At 42.4% G+C, this 18,802-nt stretch overlaps 1 protein-coding gene across 2 annotated transcripts in view; it reads right to left on the reverse strand.

The window, feature by feature from the left end:
• Nucleotides 1–18,802, reverse strand: part of LOC142459093 (neurogenic locus notch homolog protein 2) — a 174,998-nt gene that overhangs the window by 113,401 nt on the left and 42,795 nt on the right. For both annotated transcript variants that reach the window (XM_075560299.1, XM_075560309.1), the window contains exon 2: nt 16,128–16,209. In XM_075560299.1, the coding sequence (XP_075416414.1) occupies nt 16,128–16,209 (82 nt within the window). The remainder of the gene's footprint in view (nt 1–16,127; nt 16,210–18,802) is intronic.

Consider the following 18,802-nt stretch of genomic DNA (forward strand, 5'->3'; position numbering starts at 1 on the left):
ACAGCCCTGAGAACCCCAGGGAGCCGTTAGTCCTACTCCACACTCCTGGGGTGACCATGAGTCAGAAACAACTTGACAGTCAACCAACTACCAAGTGTCAGGGGAGATGTTTTTATGACGGCATCCAAGAGCAAATAGTTTTTCTTAATAATGATGAGTTTTCTTATTGTGAATAAAAAATGTAACTAGTTTATTAAACACTTTCTGAGTGTTTAAACACTCTCTGAGACTTAGAGATGCCCCCAGGTGCGTAGGATGGAGTGGCTTCCCTCTGGACCGGCCCTGGCTCTGCCACTAGCTGCACTGCAACCTTGAATTAGTTGTGTAAATCCTCTGGACCTCAGTTTTCTCATGCATATAAACAAGTGTTGGAGCAAATACTCTCTAAGATTCCATTTAGCTCTAAAATTGTATGGCTCTATTTAGGAATATTCCATGGCCACTCAGACATTAATGTAAGGGAATTCTTTACATGTAACTCAAAGGAATTTTCATAAGTTTTTCATGAATTGTAAAAAAAAAAAAACACTTTTTTTTAATGGACTAACTACAGTTATAATGAAGAAGCCCTTTTGGCAGAGGTTGCCAGTTTGAACCCACAGAAGAAGACAATGGCTGTGTGTTCCTGCGAAGAGGATGGCCTTGGAGGCCCTGTGGGTCATTTTTCTCCAGCAGACCCAACTCCAGGACAATGGCCTGAGTTCACATTCTCCAATTCTGAGGTGGCTTTTCTAAGGAAGGTTTTTTAAAAATTCTGTATTTGTGCCAGTATGTAAGTTCCCCAAAACCACGTGCTCAAGGACTGATGCCATGAAAGACAATAATGATAATCGTGGTGAATCTTTAGATCGCATCAGGGGTCTGAAGAAACAGCTTTTGGTGCCACCTCCTCATCTGACCAGCTATATAACAGAGCAAATCGCTTAACCTTATGAAGCCTCCAGGTCATCAAGAATACTCTATCTACTCAAGTGTAAGCCAACCCAAATATCAGCCAAGGTACCTAATGTTACCACAAAACCTGCATTAGAAATGTGCTGGATGACACGATCGCTGAAGACAAAGCGAGTGCATAAGCAAATGTGGTGAAGAAAACTGATGGTGCCCGGCTATCAAAAGATGTAGCATCTGGGGTCTTAAAGGCTTAAAGATAAACAGGCAGCCATCTAGCTCAGAAGCAACAAAGCCCACATGGAAGAAGCACAGCAGCCTGTGTGATCACGAGGTGTCAAAGGGATCAGTTATCAGGCATCAAAGAACAAAAAAATTATAACATTGTGAATGAGGGGGAGTGCAGAGTGCAGACCCAAAGCCCATCTCCTTACAGAAGAGTCACAGGGAGGAGATGAGCCAGTCAGAGTGCAATGTAGCAACGATGAAACATATAACTTTCCTCTAGTTCCTAAATGCTTCCTTCCCCTGCCCCCCGCCACTATCATGATCCCAATTCTACCTTACAAATCTGGCTAGACCATAGGATGTACACTGGTACATATAAGAACTGAAAACACAGGGAATCCAGGACAGATGAACCCCCCAGGACAAATAATGATAATAGCAATCCCAGGAGAGGAAGGGAAAGGTGGGGTAAAAGGGGGAACTGATCACAAGGATCTACATATAACCCCCTCCCTGGGGGACAAACAACAGAACAGTGAGTGAAGGGAGAACAACAGAACAGTGGGTGAAGGGAGACGTCGGGCAGTGTAAGACATGACAAAATAATAACTTATAAATTTTCAAGGGTTTATGAGGGGGGTACAGGCAGGGAGAGGGGAAATGAGGAGCTGATACCAAGGGTTCAAATAGAAAGAAAATGTTTTGAGAATGATGATAGAAACAAATGTACAAAAGTGCTTGACACAATGGACGTATGTACAGATTTTGATAAGACTTGTACAAGTCCCCAATAAAATGATTTTTTTTAAAAGAAGAAAACTAAAGGTTTAAAGTCATACTATATAGTATAGCTTATTTTTTCATTGAAAAGAAAAAAAGAGCTTTCTAAATATTGTTTAAATTTTTTCAAACTATAGATGAATTATAATGTGGAATAAGCTATAAAGACAAATTAAAATCTGATAGTTAAATGACCTAACTTAATATAATATATTCCTATCTATTGTAGTAAAATCCACACAGGGCTTACAATGTAAGCCCTGTGTGGTTTTAAATAAACTCATGATATTGTATAACCACAAAATAAATAAATAAAATTTAAAAATGTGCTGGAAAATTTGGCTTCTATACAAGTACATATGGTAAATCACACAAAGTGCTTCCCAAAGGCTCCTCACCCTCCTAAGAGAGACAGCGCTTCACTGGCAATTCCTGGAACACTGCCCAAGCATGGACTGACGCTGACTGTTGGTGAGCGTGTATGCCTTGACTACCACTTTCCCCCAAGCAAGGGTTCTCGGCGGCAAGAGCCATGTGGTGTGTGTGTGTGTGTCTTTCTTTCATGCCCTCTGCACTGCCTACCTGTCACCATAGGTGCCCAGGCTGTTCGACACCTCTTGTGTAAATGAATTACTGTACAACCCACACTTCGAGCTAATGAAGCCCTCGGAGACAGAAACGAACGATAAGCAGAGAGGCACAACCTATTCAAACAAAACTAAGGGGAATGAAAGGGAAACTGGGGCCTAGAAGGGAGAGAACAGTCGTCATTTCCCCCAAACAACCACCTGACGTGAGCACTTGCTTTCTTCAGCACAGAGGGGTGGCAGGAAGTGGACTCCCTTTATGGAATCTGATCCGCCGAGAAATTGCACATGACTGAAAATGACTGCTGGTCTGCTAAAAGAAGCCCCCAAATTAAGACTCACACGGAAACAACTGCTTAGTAGTCAATTACAAAACTTCAAATAGGATCTTTATTTATACGCCATCCTTGTGTATCTTCTCAACATAGCATAAATGCCTATCTTACCTATTGCCCCAGCTCATGATGGTATCATTTATTCTTATAAAATTTAGGAAAGTAATGGGTGATGTTCTATAATTAGCAAGCTTGTTTCTGTGGAAACCAATTACAAACGCTGAAAATCAGTGCCAACCTTTCGTTGGAAGGAAATGAGTCAACCCTTCATTCGCAATTAAGTTCTGTCCATTTTTGAAGAATGACCCAGAAACTCAAGGCTATTAGTATGAACAACATGAGACAGAAAGTCAGACACCACAAACTTCATATACAAATAAGACTAAGGCTTAAAAACTGAAGTCAAAGAGGTTCCTGAGGTACTTTTCAAGATGACTGAGGTTTGAGAAGGGGCAAGTTGCCCAGGAAAATACTGTCTCAAGGAGCTATGTCTGACTTACACAATAAGAACCAGCATTTCAAAATCTTAAAAGGACAGGCAGCTAAATGACTAAGGCACCACTATGGTCTCAGCTCACTCACTGTCATCCAGTCGATTCCAACTCATAGCAGCCCCATAGGACAAGGAAGAACTGCCCGTGTGGGTTCCCGAGGTTGTGAATATTTATGAAAGCAGAAAGCGCTCTCCTATGCAGCTGCTGGTGGGTTCAAACTACTGACCTTTGGTTAGCAGTCCAAGCTATAACCTGGGCAAGAAAATTGTAACCACTGTCAAATGCTTCCACAATGAGTGGGTATGTTCTAGATAATTGAAGGGTTGGCTATGTAGTATATAATCAGAAGAAACAAGCAGTAAGGGACATGAGCTAATTTGGGGTAACCAAAGAGTTGGCTAACAGATGCTTGCTTATCCTGGGTCCCTGAAATGAACAGTCTGGCCAATGAAATATGCCTGACAGAAGAGTCGTTGAGGTGGGTACCTAGATTCTCAGCCAAGAGAATGCACTATGCATTTGCAGTCTGAAGATAACCCACCCTATTCTTAGTCTCTGCTGTTCAATTACTCCTCCCAACAGCTTGGATTTGGGGGCGGGGGGGGGGGGGACTCAAACATCCTTGGATTCTAAGTTTCCTTGAAAAACATCGCCATGAGTCTACCTGGCCCATCTGTTCAGACAGCAGCCAAGAATCAACAATCAAGGCCAAAAAACATCTGAAGAAGAATAAACGGTAATTGCTCCCAGCTGCCCTTTCTTCCTGCCTCTTGATCTGCCTATCCTTCAACTTTGCCCCTCACTCTAGGCATCCTGTCTTCAAATGGTCCATTCAACATGTGCTAAGGAAATGGTTTCTTGAACCCTTCCCTTTCTTGCTGTGGAACCAAATTAAACCATGTAATTATTTATTAAAACATCACGCAAACTGAAGTATAGGCAGAAGAGAGCAATTAAGTTGCAGAAATTTTTTTTCATGAAGAAATTGGTAATGATTATCCTAGGAAATGTTAGTCCCTTTTAGTACCTTCAGGAGTAACGGTGGCCTGTTAGGTAAGCAATGGATTGCTATCAGCAAAGCTGGCCGTTCAACCCCACCAGCTGCTTCAAGTAAGGATTCACAAAACTGACCACTTTGGAAAGCTTCATTTACAGTCTTGGTGTATTTCATTTTTGTTGTTGTTCTAGTACCTTCACTTCCGCCACCAACATCCTTGTACCTACCTACCTGTCCCCTAAGACCCCCTTCATATTCCAAGAATAAGAATCTAACTGACTTATCAAAGATCCTTTGTCTTAGTTTTCTGTCCCACCGAAGTTGCTCCCTGGTCTAAAGCTCTTAGCTGTCTTTTGTAATACAGACTGTTTTGTCTGCTTATTTCATATTACTAATATGTTCCTCACCTCCCCAGTGTGAGCTCAGTCTCTCAGAGGCCAGCCACCAGGCCAGGTCTTATACAGGAGAGAAGAGCCCAGTACCATTAACATTGTGCATGTGATAGGGAAGTCCAAGGGGCCTCCTGGGTTTGTATGTATATTCACAAATGCCCAGCACAATGCATAGCAATTTACTCAATGTATATGAATTCGATGAAAATGAAGCATTTCTTTGTGCAAGTGAGGATCCTGGAGAGCTTCAGAATCAAGGTGACTTTCAGTTTTCAGGATGTAGAATTTTTGGTATAGAAGTTTTAGGAAAGTGGCCTGAATGTTGACCAAAAAAAATGACTAGAATGTTCTAGTCGAAGGTGTTTGCTGAGTATTACCACCAGTCCCTTAAATAATACCTTCCTTAGTCTTTGCTTTCATGTTTCTTTCATAAAGGCCTTTTCATAACAATCCGAATAGAAGAGGAATGTTTTAAACCAAAAGGATTGAATTAATAAGGAAAGACAGATGGTATCTGTATAAAAATCGCAACTTATTTTTAGACACAGAGAGCTAACTGCTCGCGCAGGTTACCAATTGTGAATAAACTGGATCAGAAAATTTGGAGAAATCTTAGAGAAATTTTAATTTCTCTTACTTTGAGATGTAAGGTAAACACAACTAGACTATGAAAACAACACGTTCACACGATAGAGGGGGGTAGAGAAGATATTAAACTTCTCTTCATTCTTAGCTACAGAATTCCTGAAGGGCTTAATGAAAACCTCTGTCATGCACACACATTTATGTTAGCTCAACAAATAAAAAAAAGTACCTGGAAAATTTTAGATAATTACATTTTTATCACATTCCGGCACCCCCACCACTTCACATTCATTCCTGCTAGCCTCAATTAAAGGTAGCTATGGGGAGTCAGAAAAAAATTAAAATTTTAAAAATAAAGGTAGATATAGCCAAAATTAAAATGAAGGATTTAATTAAGCTACTTCAAATACTGAAAGGAAATTATTTCTTATCCTGCTTAGCCACCAAAACAAATGGGGGCAGGGGAAATTCCTTCATGAAATTAATAGTGCTGACGAGTCATAATTGAATTATAAGAGAGTAACTTTACAGAGGATTATGGTCAACCACCTAGGGGTTGTGTTGAAAGAAGCCTAGCTAAAATTTTTATCTCTTGATGCCAGGTTTGTAGGACAAAATGATTCAACGTGTTGGCAGTTGCCCAAGATGGGCAAAAGGACACAGACGGCACCTGGGACCCTCTCCTTCCTCACACTGAAGCTTATAAAGATGACAACTGAAGACTAAAGGGCACGTAAAAGAGCATGGGGATTCTGTTGCTATATGTGCATGGAAAATTACTCAGGACAGTAAACATATTTGCTAAAAAAAAAAAATTAATGGAGGGGCCAGGTGACAGAACAGTTAAGGGCTTGGGTGCTAATGAAAGGCTGGCTGTTCGAACTCACGCAGCCCATCCATGGGAGAAAGACCTCGTGACCTAATTCAATAAAGGGCACAACCTCAAAGACTAGGTTTCCCAGCAACCCAAAGCTGCTGTGAGCTGCACTGCACCCCGTGGCAGCCAGCAAAAAGTTTGAATGATAAGAACCACACAGTAATGGTCCTACTAGGGTCATACTTGAAATCCTGAACAAGGTCAAAGTCCACAGAACACATAAATACAAATCCGTAACGCGCTGTACAAATGTAGGACAGTGAGTTTAGTAGCTTGTTCTTTCGCGCTAGCAGCAGCATTCACCGGAGCGCACTGAATTTAGCCTGGAGAGACGAAGGTCTCCCTTCCACAGCTGCACAAACTCTACCTGGACTTGCTCATCTTCAGGTCCATGAGCACCAAGAGGGAAGAAGAAGCTTCAGGTTTTAGAGTTTTGTTTTCTTTCCAGCGAGCATTGCCACAGATAAATACCTCCTATCCCCACCCTCGTATATTTATAGTATATATTTCTTCTTCAGCAACTGCAATGAGCTTTTAAAGGGCCACTCCCCGAAATGCAATAGTAGCCAAGTCTGTCCCGTGTACATGGCAAGTAGCTGGCTACCAGCGGTTTCAACATGTTAGTATCAATGTGAGCTCCTCAGACATACCTAATGTTATGGTCTCCACTTTAAAAGCAGGCACTCTGTTGAGCGGAGTTTTCATCATATTGCTGATTTGAAAGGACACCTTTCATATATTTTCAAGTGCTTCTCAGTTCCCTTTCAGAAGATCTTACTTGAACTAGCACTTTAAAACAGATCATTTTGTCCCATTTTACTGATTGGTAAGACTCAGAGTGGAAGCACATTTGCCAAGAGCACACCCCATCAGCTACTTAAGTAGTCATGTGATTTGGGGCAAATGACTTCACCTCTTTAAGCTTCACAATGCTCATTAGTAAAATAGGAATGGGAGGAGTATCTACATCATACAAGGACCAGAAGAAACAATGCCTGTAAAGGCTTAATTGAGCACAGAGCCTGGAACATACTAAGTCCTCAGTAAATGTTAGCTAGCAGTACATTCGTGAACTTGCCAAAGATTCAACTGCCAGCAGGAATTAGGATTCACACTCAAATCAGTCTGGTGTGAAATCACATGCCCTCTCCATGTCAACGGCCAGGCCTCTTCCCAGCAGCCTTAATCCCATCCCCAGTGCCAGGTCAGACCATGCTGAAGCCCAAGCCAAGAGAAAATAACTCAATAATACTGGTTTCCTTATTTAAATATTTGACATGTTGGTCGTCGTGACTCTTTTGCATTGACTTTGACTTGTTGAGTGATTGCATTAAAGTATTATTTATCTTCATAGCTTGTGTGTGTGTGTGTGTGTGTGTGTGTGTGTGTGTGTGTGTGTGTGTTCCTTTAAATTCTGTTCCTGAGACAAGTAGCTCACTGGCCTCATCCTAGTCCCAGCCCCACCATACTTAGGTGGCTCCTACACAGAACACATTTCTCGTTGTCAGCCACTATTTCATACCCAACTTTACAATCCTCCAAAGGCTCACTGTGAACCTCTTTGAGAAGTCTGGGTTAGTGAGTTGATGATTATTTTATGACTTCCAAAAAAAGTGTGCAGAAAGGTGGTAGCCCACTGACAGTGAACTGCAACTAGTCCCATAAACTTGAATTATCTGTAGTCCAAATACATAATGTAGAGGACAAATAAGAAATCATTTCTAAATTAATATATCTTTCATGAAAAAAAAGGGAAAAGATTGCTTTGTGAAAGGTGTTTGTGAGTCTCCATTTTATGGCTGAAAGACACAGGAACTGTGGAACTACATATACAACATCTGCTAAATGGAGCACACAGTTGAAGAACCCATGCGGGCAGACCCGTTTTCAGCAAAGAAGTTAAGGCGATGTAACAACTGCTATTTCCTCGTGTGTTTCCTTACTAGCACTGCTTCCGTAAAGCAGTATATGAGCTGACACGGTAAGTGAAAAGGAAATTGTTCAGTCAGCCATGACTCTTGAAAATATTTTTCTGGGGAGCACCTCACTTTCACAAACACTGGCAATGCACCCGCCCTCTAAGCCAGGTCTGAAAGCATCTGTGTCTCTATTCTTTACTTCTCTATGAAAATTTACCAAGAAGACAAAGGGGAGGCAATGGCTCCAGTCTCCTTGGGTGGCTTTAAAGGTCTGGACCACCAACATTACTCCCAAATCTTGGCAAGGAGAAACTCGTAGTTGTTAATATTTAATGTTTATTACAGCTAGCAGACATGTTTTAGATAAAATGTGAGACAAAGTTACACTATATTAGATTTATAATGAGTCACTTTTCAATGCAGTTTCCAGATAGGCATTTTGGCAAAGGTGGAGATTCTCAAACGCAATCGTCCATCCATGGGAGCCTATGTAACTCAAGGTGACTTTCCAATGTCTAATAAACACTGTACCAGACAACTCCTAAGTGGCATTCAGAACCTTCTCAAAGACTCCTTTGTAATTCCACTTCTCACCATTAGAAACGATGGCAGAGTAACATAGCAGAGCAACGCTCTTGCCCTAACAATTATAAACTCTGGGCAAAATATTAAAGGCACTGGAGAAGAACCTAACACACGCAAGAGACTGGGGAGGATATGACCCCTGAAAAGGGGGAAGCAAGCTGTACAAAAGTCACATTTATGTAGCTATTCCACTGAAGGGACTCCTAGTCCATGCAGAGCAAGAAGTGCAAGCGCACATGCAGGAGACTGTAGACCTACTGAGCGGAGGAGTCTGAAGTGCCTGGAGCTGTCAAAGCAGCTGGAATACGAGGGAAGGCAGCGATGGGAATCTGGAAAGGACAGACCATGGAGGGCAAGAGCACCAAATCACAGAACCCCCCAAATCTGTAAATGGAGTCTGGCAATGCAGGCGCAGGAAGACTCGGGAGTCCTTCAAGTCCTACCAAATTAGAGCGGCTTAGGAAGCACCTCAGGCTTTCTGCTGGACTCCCTGAAGAACCACACCTTACAGAGGAAGAACCACACCACCGAGGGCTAAACCAAGACTCCCTAACTAAAACTGCGCCGCCATAGGATCAACGTGATCTGCCAGTATGTAACTGCTTGCTCAAATAACTCAGCATTCTTTAGTAAAGTTGAGCTGTGAATTTCACCATCCACAATGCGCGCTGAACAGCTACGCGTACGAAGAAATGGGAACCTGTGCCCATAGTCAAGAGAAAAAGCAGTCAATAGAAACACAGTCATTGACAATCCAGAGGGCAGAATTAGCAGGCAGGATTTTAAAATAAGTATGATAAATATATGCTTCAAAGTGCCTGTTCTGTAGCTCTTACAAATCATGACTTCCCCTCACCCTAAACATACCAATAAACTTGAGTTGCCATGACTTTTAATCAAACTGGGATTTGGAATAGTTTATATTTGAAAGCTCAGGGCAAATAAGTTGAATGTGATTCATTGCACCCAAGCTTAATTATATATTTACACCTCCCAGTAGGACAAGGGAGAGAGTAAATGTCTTATCTCTCTGTAGTAAGAGGGCTTTATTAAAATCTGACAGCAACTGTTGAGAAGCAGTGGTTGAGCTTTGTGCAAGATTACACAGGTTCTCCCTGTCTGGCATCCCAATCTCATCACTGACTGATCGGGCACTCAGGCTCCCAGCTGAGAGGGGAACGAAACTTTAAGTGTGCTTCGCCTCATCTGTCAGTGGGCGCTTATCAAGGATTGCTATAATTTCTATAAACAATCATTATGTTTGAGTTGAATCTGTAGCATTATGCTTCTTAAACAGATAAACACTTTCCATTTGAAAACACTTCCCACCAATTCTCACCCCACCCACCCCCCATAAAAGGAATTTGGCTTCAATTTTCTTTTCTTAATCCACTAAGCAACCTCATGAATACAAAGATAATCACATTTTCTGCACGCCTGATATCATGTGAGAAACCTTCTAAGGGTTCTAATTTTATTTACCATTTTGTGAAAACATTATTTACGGAATAAGCTGGATTACCTTCTGTTCCCAAGGGAAAAAAACAAGGTTGGTGAAGATATACTGAAAGGTCTGCTCATTTGACGTTATTTTTGCTTCAACCTTCAGTTACCATTCTGTCGAGACAGGGCATGGCATTTTAGGGATGACTGACTTGGCCTCAATGATTTTTTTCTTACTTGTCCTGGAGTCACTAATGTTGCCCCTGCTACTCCTAGAGATGCGAAGACGAGTTTAACTCAGACAGGAGAGACTCTCTTCTCCCAACTTTGATTGTCCACACTGCCTGGCCAGCACCCTTACTTACTGGCTCCTCTCTTTTTGCCTAAACAGGGTAGGCAAATGTCTGAGACACAACCCAGACCTATATTGCTAAATATCTTACCCTATCAACAGCAAACAAGTATCCAGAGATAGAATTCAGGCAACTCCATTTGACCAACCACAAATGTAGTTTGCTGTCCCTTAGCAGTAATCTCTTCCAGACACTGGGGGTAACATTGTCTCTCCCATTTTTTTTTAGAGCTCGAAACTTCCAGCTCATCAATCTGCTTCCTCTCAAAGGTGACCCGTAGGGTTCTCTTCTGGTAAGTGCCAGAGATGAATCTCCCCTTGAGACCTTTTCTCCCCTTGTCAGACTGTAAATGTACAGGCCAGGTCTTAACAACCTATTTGTAACTCTCCCTGCATGTCATCAAGTTGGATTAGCTCCGAGCAGACCGAAGCTGCTGGTCTCTGTGGCACTACTATCCGCCATACTGCAAAAGGCAAAGGGTATTCTCAGAGGAGAGGACCAGTCTCTTCTTACTTAAGACAAACAGATAAGCATAAGAAATGAGCTTCTCTTAGAGTTCAATAAGCCCATTTTTGAGGACCAGTTATATAGTAGGCATTGAGCATAAAAAAATGGACGAGAGCAGAAGCTCCTAATCTAGTGGGAAAAACAAACGCATTAGAAAGGGTTAACTGCTGCCCGAGAGCCAAGCAAGGCACCAGATGCCACCAGGAGCTAAACACAATTTCAATGACCAATTCTACGTCTGATGTGCCCTTCCTCATTTTCTCCGCTGTGTTTTCATTCATAAAGGGGAATGCACTCCATGCGTTGCTGTTGTTGCTGTTGTGTATTTTCCGTTTGAAAAACTAAGACATAAGGTCATAATCAGTTACATAAGAAGCTTTATTTCTAGCCCACAACTAGCAGAGAATTCAAGAAGAAGGACGGGGTGGTAGGGCTTGCTTTACCTGACTTTAGCACATATTATGCAGCCACAGTGGTCAAAACCACACAGTATGAGTATAATGACATGTACTCAGATCAATGGAAAAGAACTGAAAACCCAGAAATAAGATCATCACCATACAGACAACTGATCTTTGAAAAGGGTCCAAAAAATATCAAATGGGAAGTGGATGCCCTCTTCAACAAACGGTGCTGGAAAAGATGGATATCTACCTGCAGAAAAATGAAGCATGACCCTTATCTCAATCCATGCACAAAAATAAACTCAAGGTAGATCACTGACCTCGAGGTAAAACCCCAAACGATTAGGGCCATCAATGAGGAAAGAAGAGCAAACCTGAGGACTCTGGCGCAGGGAACACACAGGCTATCAGAACCAGGGAAGGACACAAGCACAGAGGAGGCACAAATCGACAAATGGGACACACTGAAGATAAAACACCTGTGTACATCGAAAGAATTCACCAAGAGAGTAATAAGAGAGCCCACAGACTAGAAAACATCTTTAGCAATGACACATCAGACAAAGGCCTTATTACTAAAACCTACAATACTCTGCTAGCTTCCAAAAAGAAAAAAACTAATTGACCACTGAAGAGGTGGGCAAAGGACCTGAACAGAAGTTTCACAAGGGCAGAAATCCTAATGGCCAACAAACATATGAGAAAATGTTCCCAATCATTAGCCATAAGAGATATGCAAATTAAAACAACGATGGCAACAAACATACAAATGTGCATGACACAATGGATGCATGTATGGATTGTGATAAGAGTTGTACGAGCCCCCAATAAAGTGATGTAAAAAGAAAAACAAACAAACAAAACGAGGTACCACCTGACACCTCAAAGGTAGCCCAACTCAAAAAAATCAGAGAACAAGTGTTGGAGGGGCTGTGGGGAGACAGGAACTCTCATTTACTGCTGATGGGATTTGACGATATGAAATTGAGCTGCCATAAGACCCAGCAATCTTCCTACTGGACAATCTCCCTACTGGACCCAGAAGAGGGAAGAAACAAAACACGGCCATACATCTGGCTCCAATGTTCATCGTGGCACAGTTCACAATCGCAAGGAGTTGGAAACAACCCAAATTTCCATCAACAGACGAATGGATTAAAAAGCTGTGGTACATACATACAATGGAGTACTACGCATCCCTAAAAAGCAGTGATGAATACATGAAGTGCATGGCCGCATGGGAAGAACTGGAGGAAGCTATGCTAAGTAAGCCAAGCACAAAAGGACAAGTACAACCTGAGTCCGCTGAGGTAAACTTAAAAATGCAAAAGGGGCAGAGGGAGCAGGCTATTGTATACAAACATTCCTGAGGTGAGGACCAGGTAGTATGGCAGGGGCCAGACCAAATCCAGGGATACATATGATAGCCAACTAAAAAGGAGGGGGGCAAAAAAGAAAGAAAAAGACATGGGTAGTGGGGGAAAAGGGCACTAACCCACCCAAGGGGAGGGTATTGTTTATATCTCCACAGGGAACAAGAGGGACCAGACTTTAACCCAGTGCTCCAAGACGTGAATGCAACACACCAGCAAAGCAGGGAACCAATAGAGAGGTCTGAGGGGCCGGCCCCAATCCCAATTACATGGACAGTCCCCCTCCCTGTAGAAGAAATCACTTCAGAGGACAGCACTGAAGCTACTGTTCAAGGAGAGGGACATGTCTGATCAGAGCACACAGGAGCAAATGAAGAGAGAGGAAGAGAGAGTGGAGCACATCCTGGCCCACCAAGGCCTGAGGACAATGTTCCCACTCAGAGCAGCCAATGCACAGAGAGGACCATATAGCAAGTCCCACTATGAAACAGAATGTCCCTGGCTGACCCACAGCCCCACAGGGACAACACTGGAGACACATTGCGGGAATTGTGCCCAATCTGACCCCACCACTCTGAGGCAAAACACTCAGGGTATACAACAGAACAGCAAGGGGAACAGAGCAACGAAGTCCCCAGGAAATATCAAAAATAGACTGTAGGGTCAGGGCATGCCACCCCATCAGACTCCACTGGAAAACAATCCTAAAGGTCAACAAACAGACCTCGAACTATTCAGACTCTTCTCTCTTTTATTGGCGTTGTTTTTTTTTGTTGTTGTTGGTTTGTTTGTTTTCTTTTGTTGCTTTGTCTTGCTCTGTCTTGTTTTTGTGCATATCATTATCTCTGCAGGTCTATCTAGATAAGATAAGCGGGATAAACAATACAGAGGAGAAAACAACTGGACCGATGGCTACGGGGAGACATGGGAGACGGGGAGGCAGGGGAAAGGAAATGAGTGTAAACAACCCCAGAGACAAGGGAACAATAAGTGATCCAAAATCAAAAGGGAACAACAAGTGATCCAAAATCAATGGTGAGAAGGGTGTAGGAGGGCTGGAAAGGTTGGATGAAGGGCAATGTAACTGAGAGGCATTACTGAAACCCAAATGAAGGCTGAACATGATAGTGGGGCAAGAGGAAAGTAAAAAGAAATGAAGGAATTAAGAGGCAAAGGGAATTTATAGAGGTCTAAATACAGGCCTACACATATGTAAATATATTTATATATGATAGAGTAATAGATCAATGCATATATTTATAGGTCTAGTATTATGGTAGCAGATGGACATTGGGCCTCTACTCAAGTACTCCCTCAATGCAAGAACACTTTGTTCTATTAAACTGGCATTCCATGGTGCTCACCTTCCCAACATGATCACCGAAGACAAAGTGGGTGCATAAGTAAATGTGGTGAAGAAAGCTGATGGTGCCCAGCTATCAAAAGATATAGCATCCAGGGACTTAAAGACCTGAAGATAAACAAGCAGCCATGTAGCTGAGAAGAAACAAAGCCCACATGGAAGAAGCACACCAGCCTGTGTCATCATGAGGTGTCGAAGGGATCAGGCATCTAAGAACAAAAAATCTTATCATTATGAATGAGGGGGACTGTGGAGTGGAGACCCAAAGCACATCTGTAGGCAACTGGACATCCTCTTACAGAAGGGTCAAGGGGAGGAGACGAGCCAGTCAGGGTGCAGTATAGCACCAATGAAACACACAACTTTCCTCTAGTTCTTAAATGCTTCCTCCCCTCCACTATCATGACCCCAATTCTACCTTACAAATCCGGCTAGACCAGAGGATGTACACTGGTACAGATCAGAGCTGGAAACATAAGGATCCAGGACTGATAAACCCCTCAGGATCAATAATGAGAGAAGCTATGCCAGGAATATAAGGGGATGGTGGGGGAGAAAGGGGAACCAATCACAATGATCAACATATAACCCCCTCCCTGGGGGACAGACAACAGAAAAGTGGGTGAAGGGAGACATGTGTAAGACATGACAAAATAATAATAATTTATAAATTATCAAGGGTTCGTGAGGGAGCGAAGGTGGGTAAGAGAGGGGGGGAAATGAGGAGCTGATATCAAAGGATCAAGTAGAAAGAAAAGGTTTTTAGAATGATGATGGAAACATATGTACAAATGTGCTTGACACAATAGATGCATGTATGGATTGTGATGAGTTGTACGAGCCCCCAATAAAATGAATTTTTTTTAAATCAGCAGCAGCAGCTTCATTTCCAGTGTTATCTTTACCCCAATCCAAACAGTCTATTGTTAAACTTTACTGTCACCACAGCTCAAAATATTTTCCCTTTTGGTTAAGAAAGTTGCCTCTGACCTAGAAAAACTTGTTTGTGGCATAAAAGAACCTAAGCTCTCATACTGGAATGAGTTCATTAGGGAACTGCCCTAACTAGATTTATGATTTTTAATTAAATACCCAGAGAAGAAACAAAAATGTGTTGAATAAACTGACTTTATTAAACAAATACCATCCACAGAGAACACATTCCATGAAAGTGTTGAAGAGAAATTTCATATTATCAAATATTATTTTCCCAATATTTGTCACCACATAAATAGAATGGACTGGAGTTCCTGTTCGAAATTTTCAACTGACCTAGAAGGGAATAAATGATCCTCAAGAATCTGAGCGAAGATCTTTATGACATTACCTTCCAATTGTCCTCAAAAAGCAAAACGTCTGGCTACCCTGAATGACTAGAGAATGATAAAAAAAATTATGGAGCCAAAGCCTGCATATTGTTCTCAATGCCATCCTCTTCCACAGTCTACCACCACCACAGACGAGCATGCCCCAACTCCCCACCGCACCCTGCACACATGCAGCCAGCTCACTCTCTGCCCTCACCATCTCACTTTCAGAATTGCACTTTTTACGACTAAGAAAGGAAAGGCCTCCTTAGCCTATCATATCTACAGGAAGAATGGAAGTTAGTATCTGTTAGGTTTGACTTAGGAACAAGACCACGGCTAAATTGTTAAAAAGAGATTCAGCTCTTGACCTTAAATAGTCAGGAGTTGTGAGATACTGACCAATGCAAGAGAATGTACTCATATATTAAAGTCTTTTTATCATAATTAAAATATAACAACAAGACATTAAGAACATCAAATAGCCATTTGTCAATACTTGTCTTCGGATTCCAGAATGTCCCACTTAAACAAACTATCCCAACACACACACACACACACACACACACATACACCATCAGAAAAGCAAAAGAACCAGTGACATTTCACTGAAGTATTAAAACAGACCATACAACCCCACTTTGTTCACTGTCCCAGTTGTGGAAAAATAAAAGACATAAAAAGAGAATATTCAGAGAAAAACTTACTCGCAGTATCCTGTGCCGTTGTGATAAGTAATACATACTCCTTCATTTACACAAGGCTCATAGCTGTCTCGACATTGCAGTGCTAAAAAAGAAAAATAAACACAAATTAGAAGCAAATCACTAATCATCATCCTTAGACGCCAAAGAAACTGTGCCCAGCCTAGGTTAGCAATCAATCCCACATTTGACCTGATCTGAATTTCCCGCTAGAGTTTAATCAGCATTGTGATCCCTGGGGTTCCTGAGCCCCAGGAAGACTCATCCCCAAAATGTCTCCTCTCCTGTGGTTTTTAATGAGGCTCTGAGTTCACATCTCCCCAGCTGTTGCATCCGTATCCTCCAGTGTAACTAATAAGTTATAAAGTCCACGATATATCATTGGCATTTTAGGATTTTGATACTTCAGATTAGTACGGCAAATATTTGTTTTTAATGGTTATTAAAACCTGGGTAAGCTATTAGGTCATCATATTAATGAATTACTTTAAGCCTCTGATGAACTTTCAGAACAGAAGCATCCGTATTAGGTCAACCAGCTAGAGTTGAGAGCCTGCTATGTCCCACACGCTATTCGGATCTAGAGCAGGGGTCTGGTCCTCAGACTTTTTAAGTTCACTGTCCCTCAGACCGTTGGAGGGCCGGACTATAGTTTTAAAAAAAACTATGAACAAATTCCTATGCACACTGGACAAGTCGGCTGCTAAGCAGGAAAGGCAGCGGCGGCAAAAACACCCAACGGGACGGATAAATGTTCTCGGCAGGCCGCATGTGGCCTGCGGGCCATAGTTTAAAGACCCCCTGATCTAGAGGGTAAAGGAGAGTGCGGACATAAATTTACAAGGATTAAGACATCATCCCTAACCCTGAGGAGCTCATGAAAGAGTGAAAAAAAAATGATTTTCATAGAAAGGTCCAGGAACAAACTAGATATCAGAACACCCCCTCTCTTAACAATTACTTGCATAAGAACTCCCTATTTGTCCAGTACCGCATCAAATGGGAACACCATCTGAGAATGCTTACAGAAATAATAACATCCTTAAAAAGCAGAGATAACAGTGAACACATAAACCAACAAAACATCACGGACGCCATCGAACTGACTGTTTCAGAGTGGAATTGTGTGTGTGGTTTTTAATAGCAATGACGCTACAGAAGGAGATCACCAGACCTTGCTTCTGAATTCCCTTTGGGTAAACTTGAATCTCCAACCCTCTAGTTAGCAGATGAGAGCTCAACTCAAGCTGAAACCCTGTTGCTAGTAGGCGCCAGCTCGTCTCCAACCTTATCTATCAGTGCGCACAGCACTGCATGGTACTGTCGTCTTCACAATCTTTGAGTCCACTGTTGTAGCCAACACGTTTCAACATCTCACAGAGGCCTTCCCTCCTTTTTGTTGACCCTCCACTTCACCAAACAGGATGTCCTCTTCTAGCTACTGACCTTTCCTGATTACGCAAGATGGAATCCCCCACCCCACCCCAAGCAAAGAAATTTCCCATCCTCACTTCTAAGGAATATCCTAGCCATACGTGCTAACCCATTTAACAAAAAAAAAGAGCTGTCATCATGATTCCAACTCATAGTGACCGCACACAGCAGGGTAGACCCCACACAGAGGGGTTGAGTTTGAGGCTGTCAATATGCACAGCAGCAGGCTGCCACACTGTTCTCCCAGGGAGTGGTCAGTGCATTTGCACTGTTTGGTTTGCAATCAAATGCTCAACTACTGCACCACCAGGGAAACTTTATAACATACACACACACAACACAACTCACTGCTTTCAAGTCAATGTTGACTCATGGCAACCCCCCGTTTCCAAGACTACCTGTTTATGGGAGGAGAAAACCCCGCCTCTCCCTCGGAGCTGCTGGTTGTTTCAAACTGCCAACCCTGTGGATCACAGCCAACGTATAACCAACCAGTACATGACCAGGGCTCCACACAGTATTTACTAAGCACCAAGCACTGTTTTAAGTATTTCCCATAATTAATACAATCACCACAACATTCTTCTGACATAGTTAATTCCATTATACCTACTCTATAGGTGAAAAAATAGAATAGTGACCTGCCTGTTGTCAAACCAGTGAGTTAAACAGCCAGACTCTGACTCTATGCAGTCAAAGCAGTGAGTTAAAGAGCCAGACTCTGACTCTATGAAGTCTGTATTTGGAATCTGTGCTTTTCACTGCAGTGATGCACAGCTTCCTGCTAGTCTCTGCTCTTTTCCGGAGGATAGACGAGATAGGTATTCTTACATCCACCTAACAGAAAGTGAAGGCCAAAGAGGTTAAGGCCCCTCGTCAAGGAAGCATCACCCAACAAGCTGGTGCAGGGCCAAGCCTTAGCCAGCTCTCTGGTTGCATCCAGTCCCGCCTCCGTGCCAGCTGTTGCAAACAGACAGGCAGGCACTGGGCTGTGGACTACTGAGCAGGCAGATTCAGGAAGAGGATCATCTTGTTGTCCATATCCCACTTCCCTGTAGGGCTCAAATGCTCCCTCTTCCCACACTGATAAGCCCAATGCCACAACTATAATTAAAACAGTTAATGTCAGGTTATTTCCTCCATACCAAAGTTCTCAAACTGATTTTTTCATTCTCTTTAGACACTTTTATTAGTTTCTATGAGAATTTCCAGACTTCCCCCACCCCTCGATTTGCTTTTTTTTC

The sequence above is a fragment of the Tenrec ecaudatus genome, chromosome 1 (assembly GCF_050624435.1).
Source record: "Tenrec ecaudatus isolate mTenEca1 chromosome 1, mTenEca1.hap1, whole genome shotgun sequence".
Taxonomy (NCBI): Eukaryota; Metazoa; Chordata; class Mammalia; order Afrosoricida; family Tenrecidae; genus Tenrec; species Tenrec ecaudatus.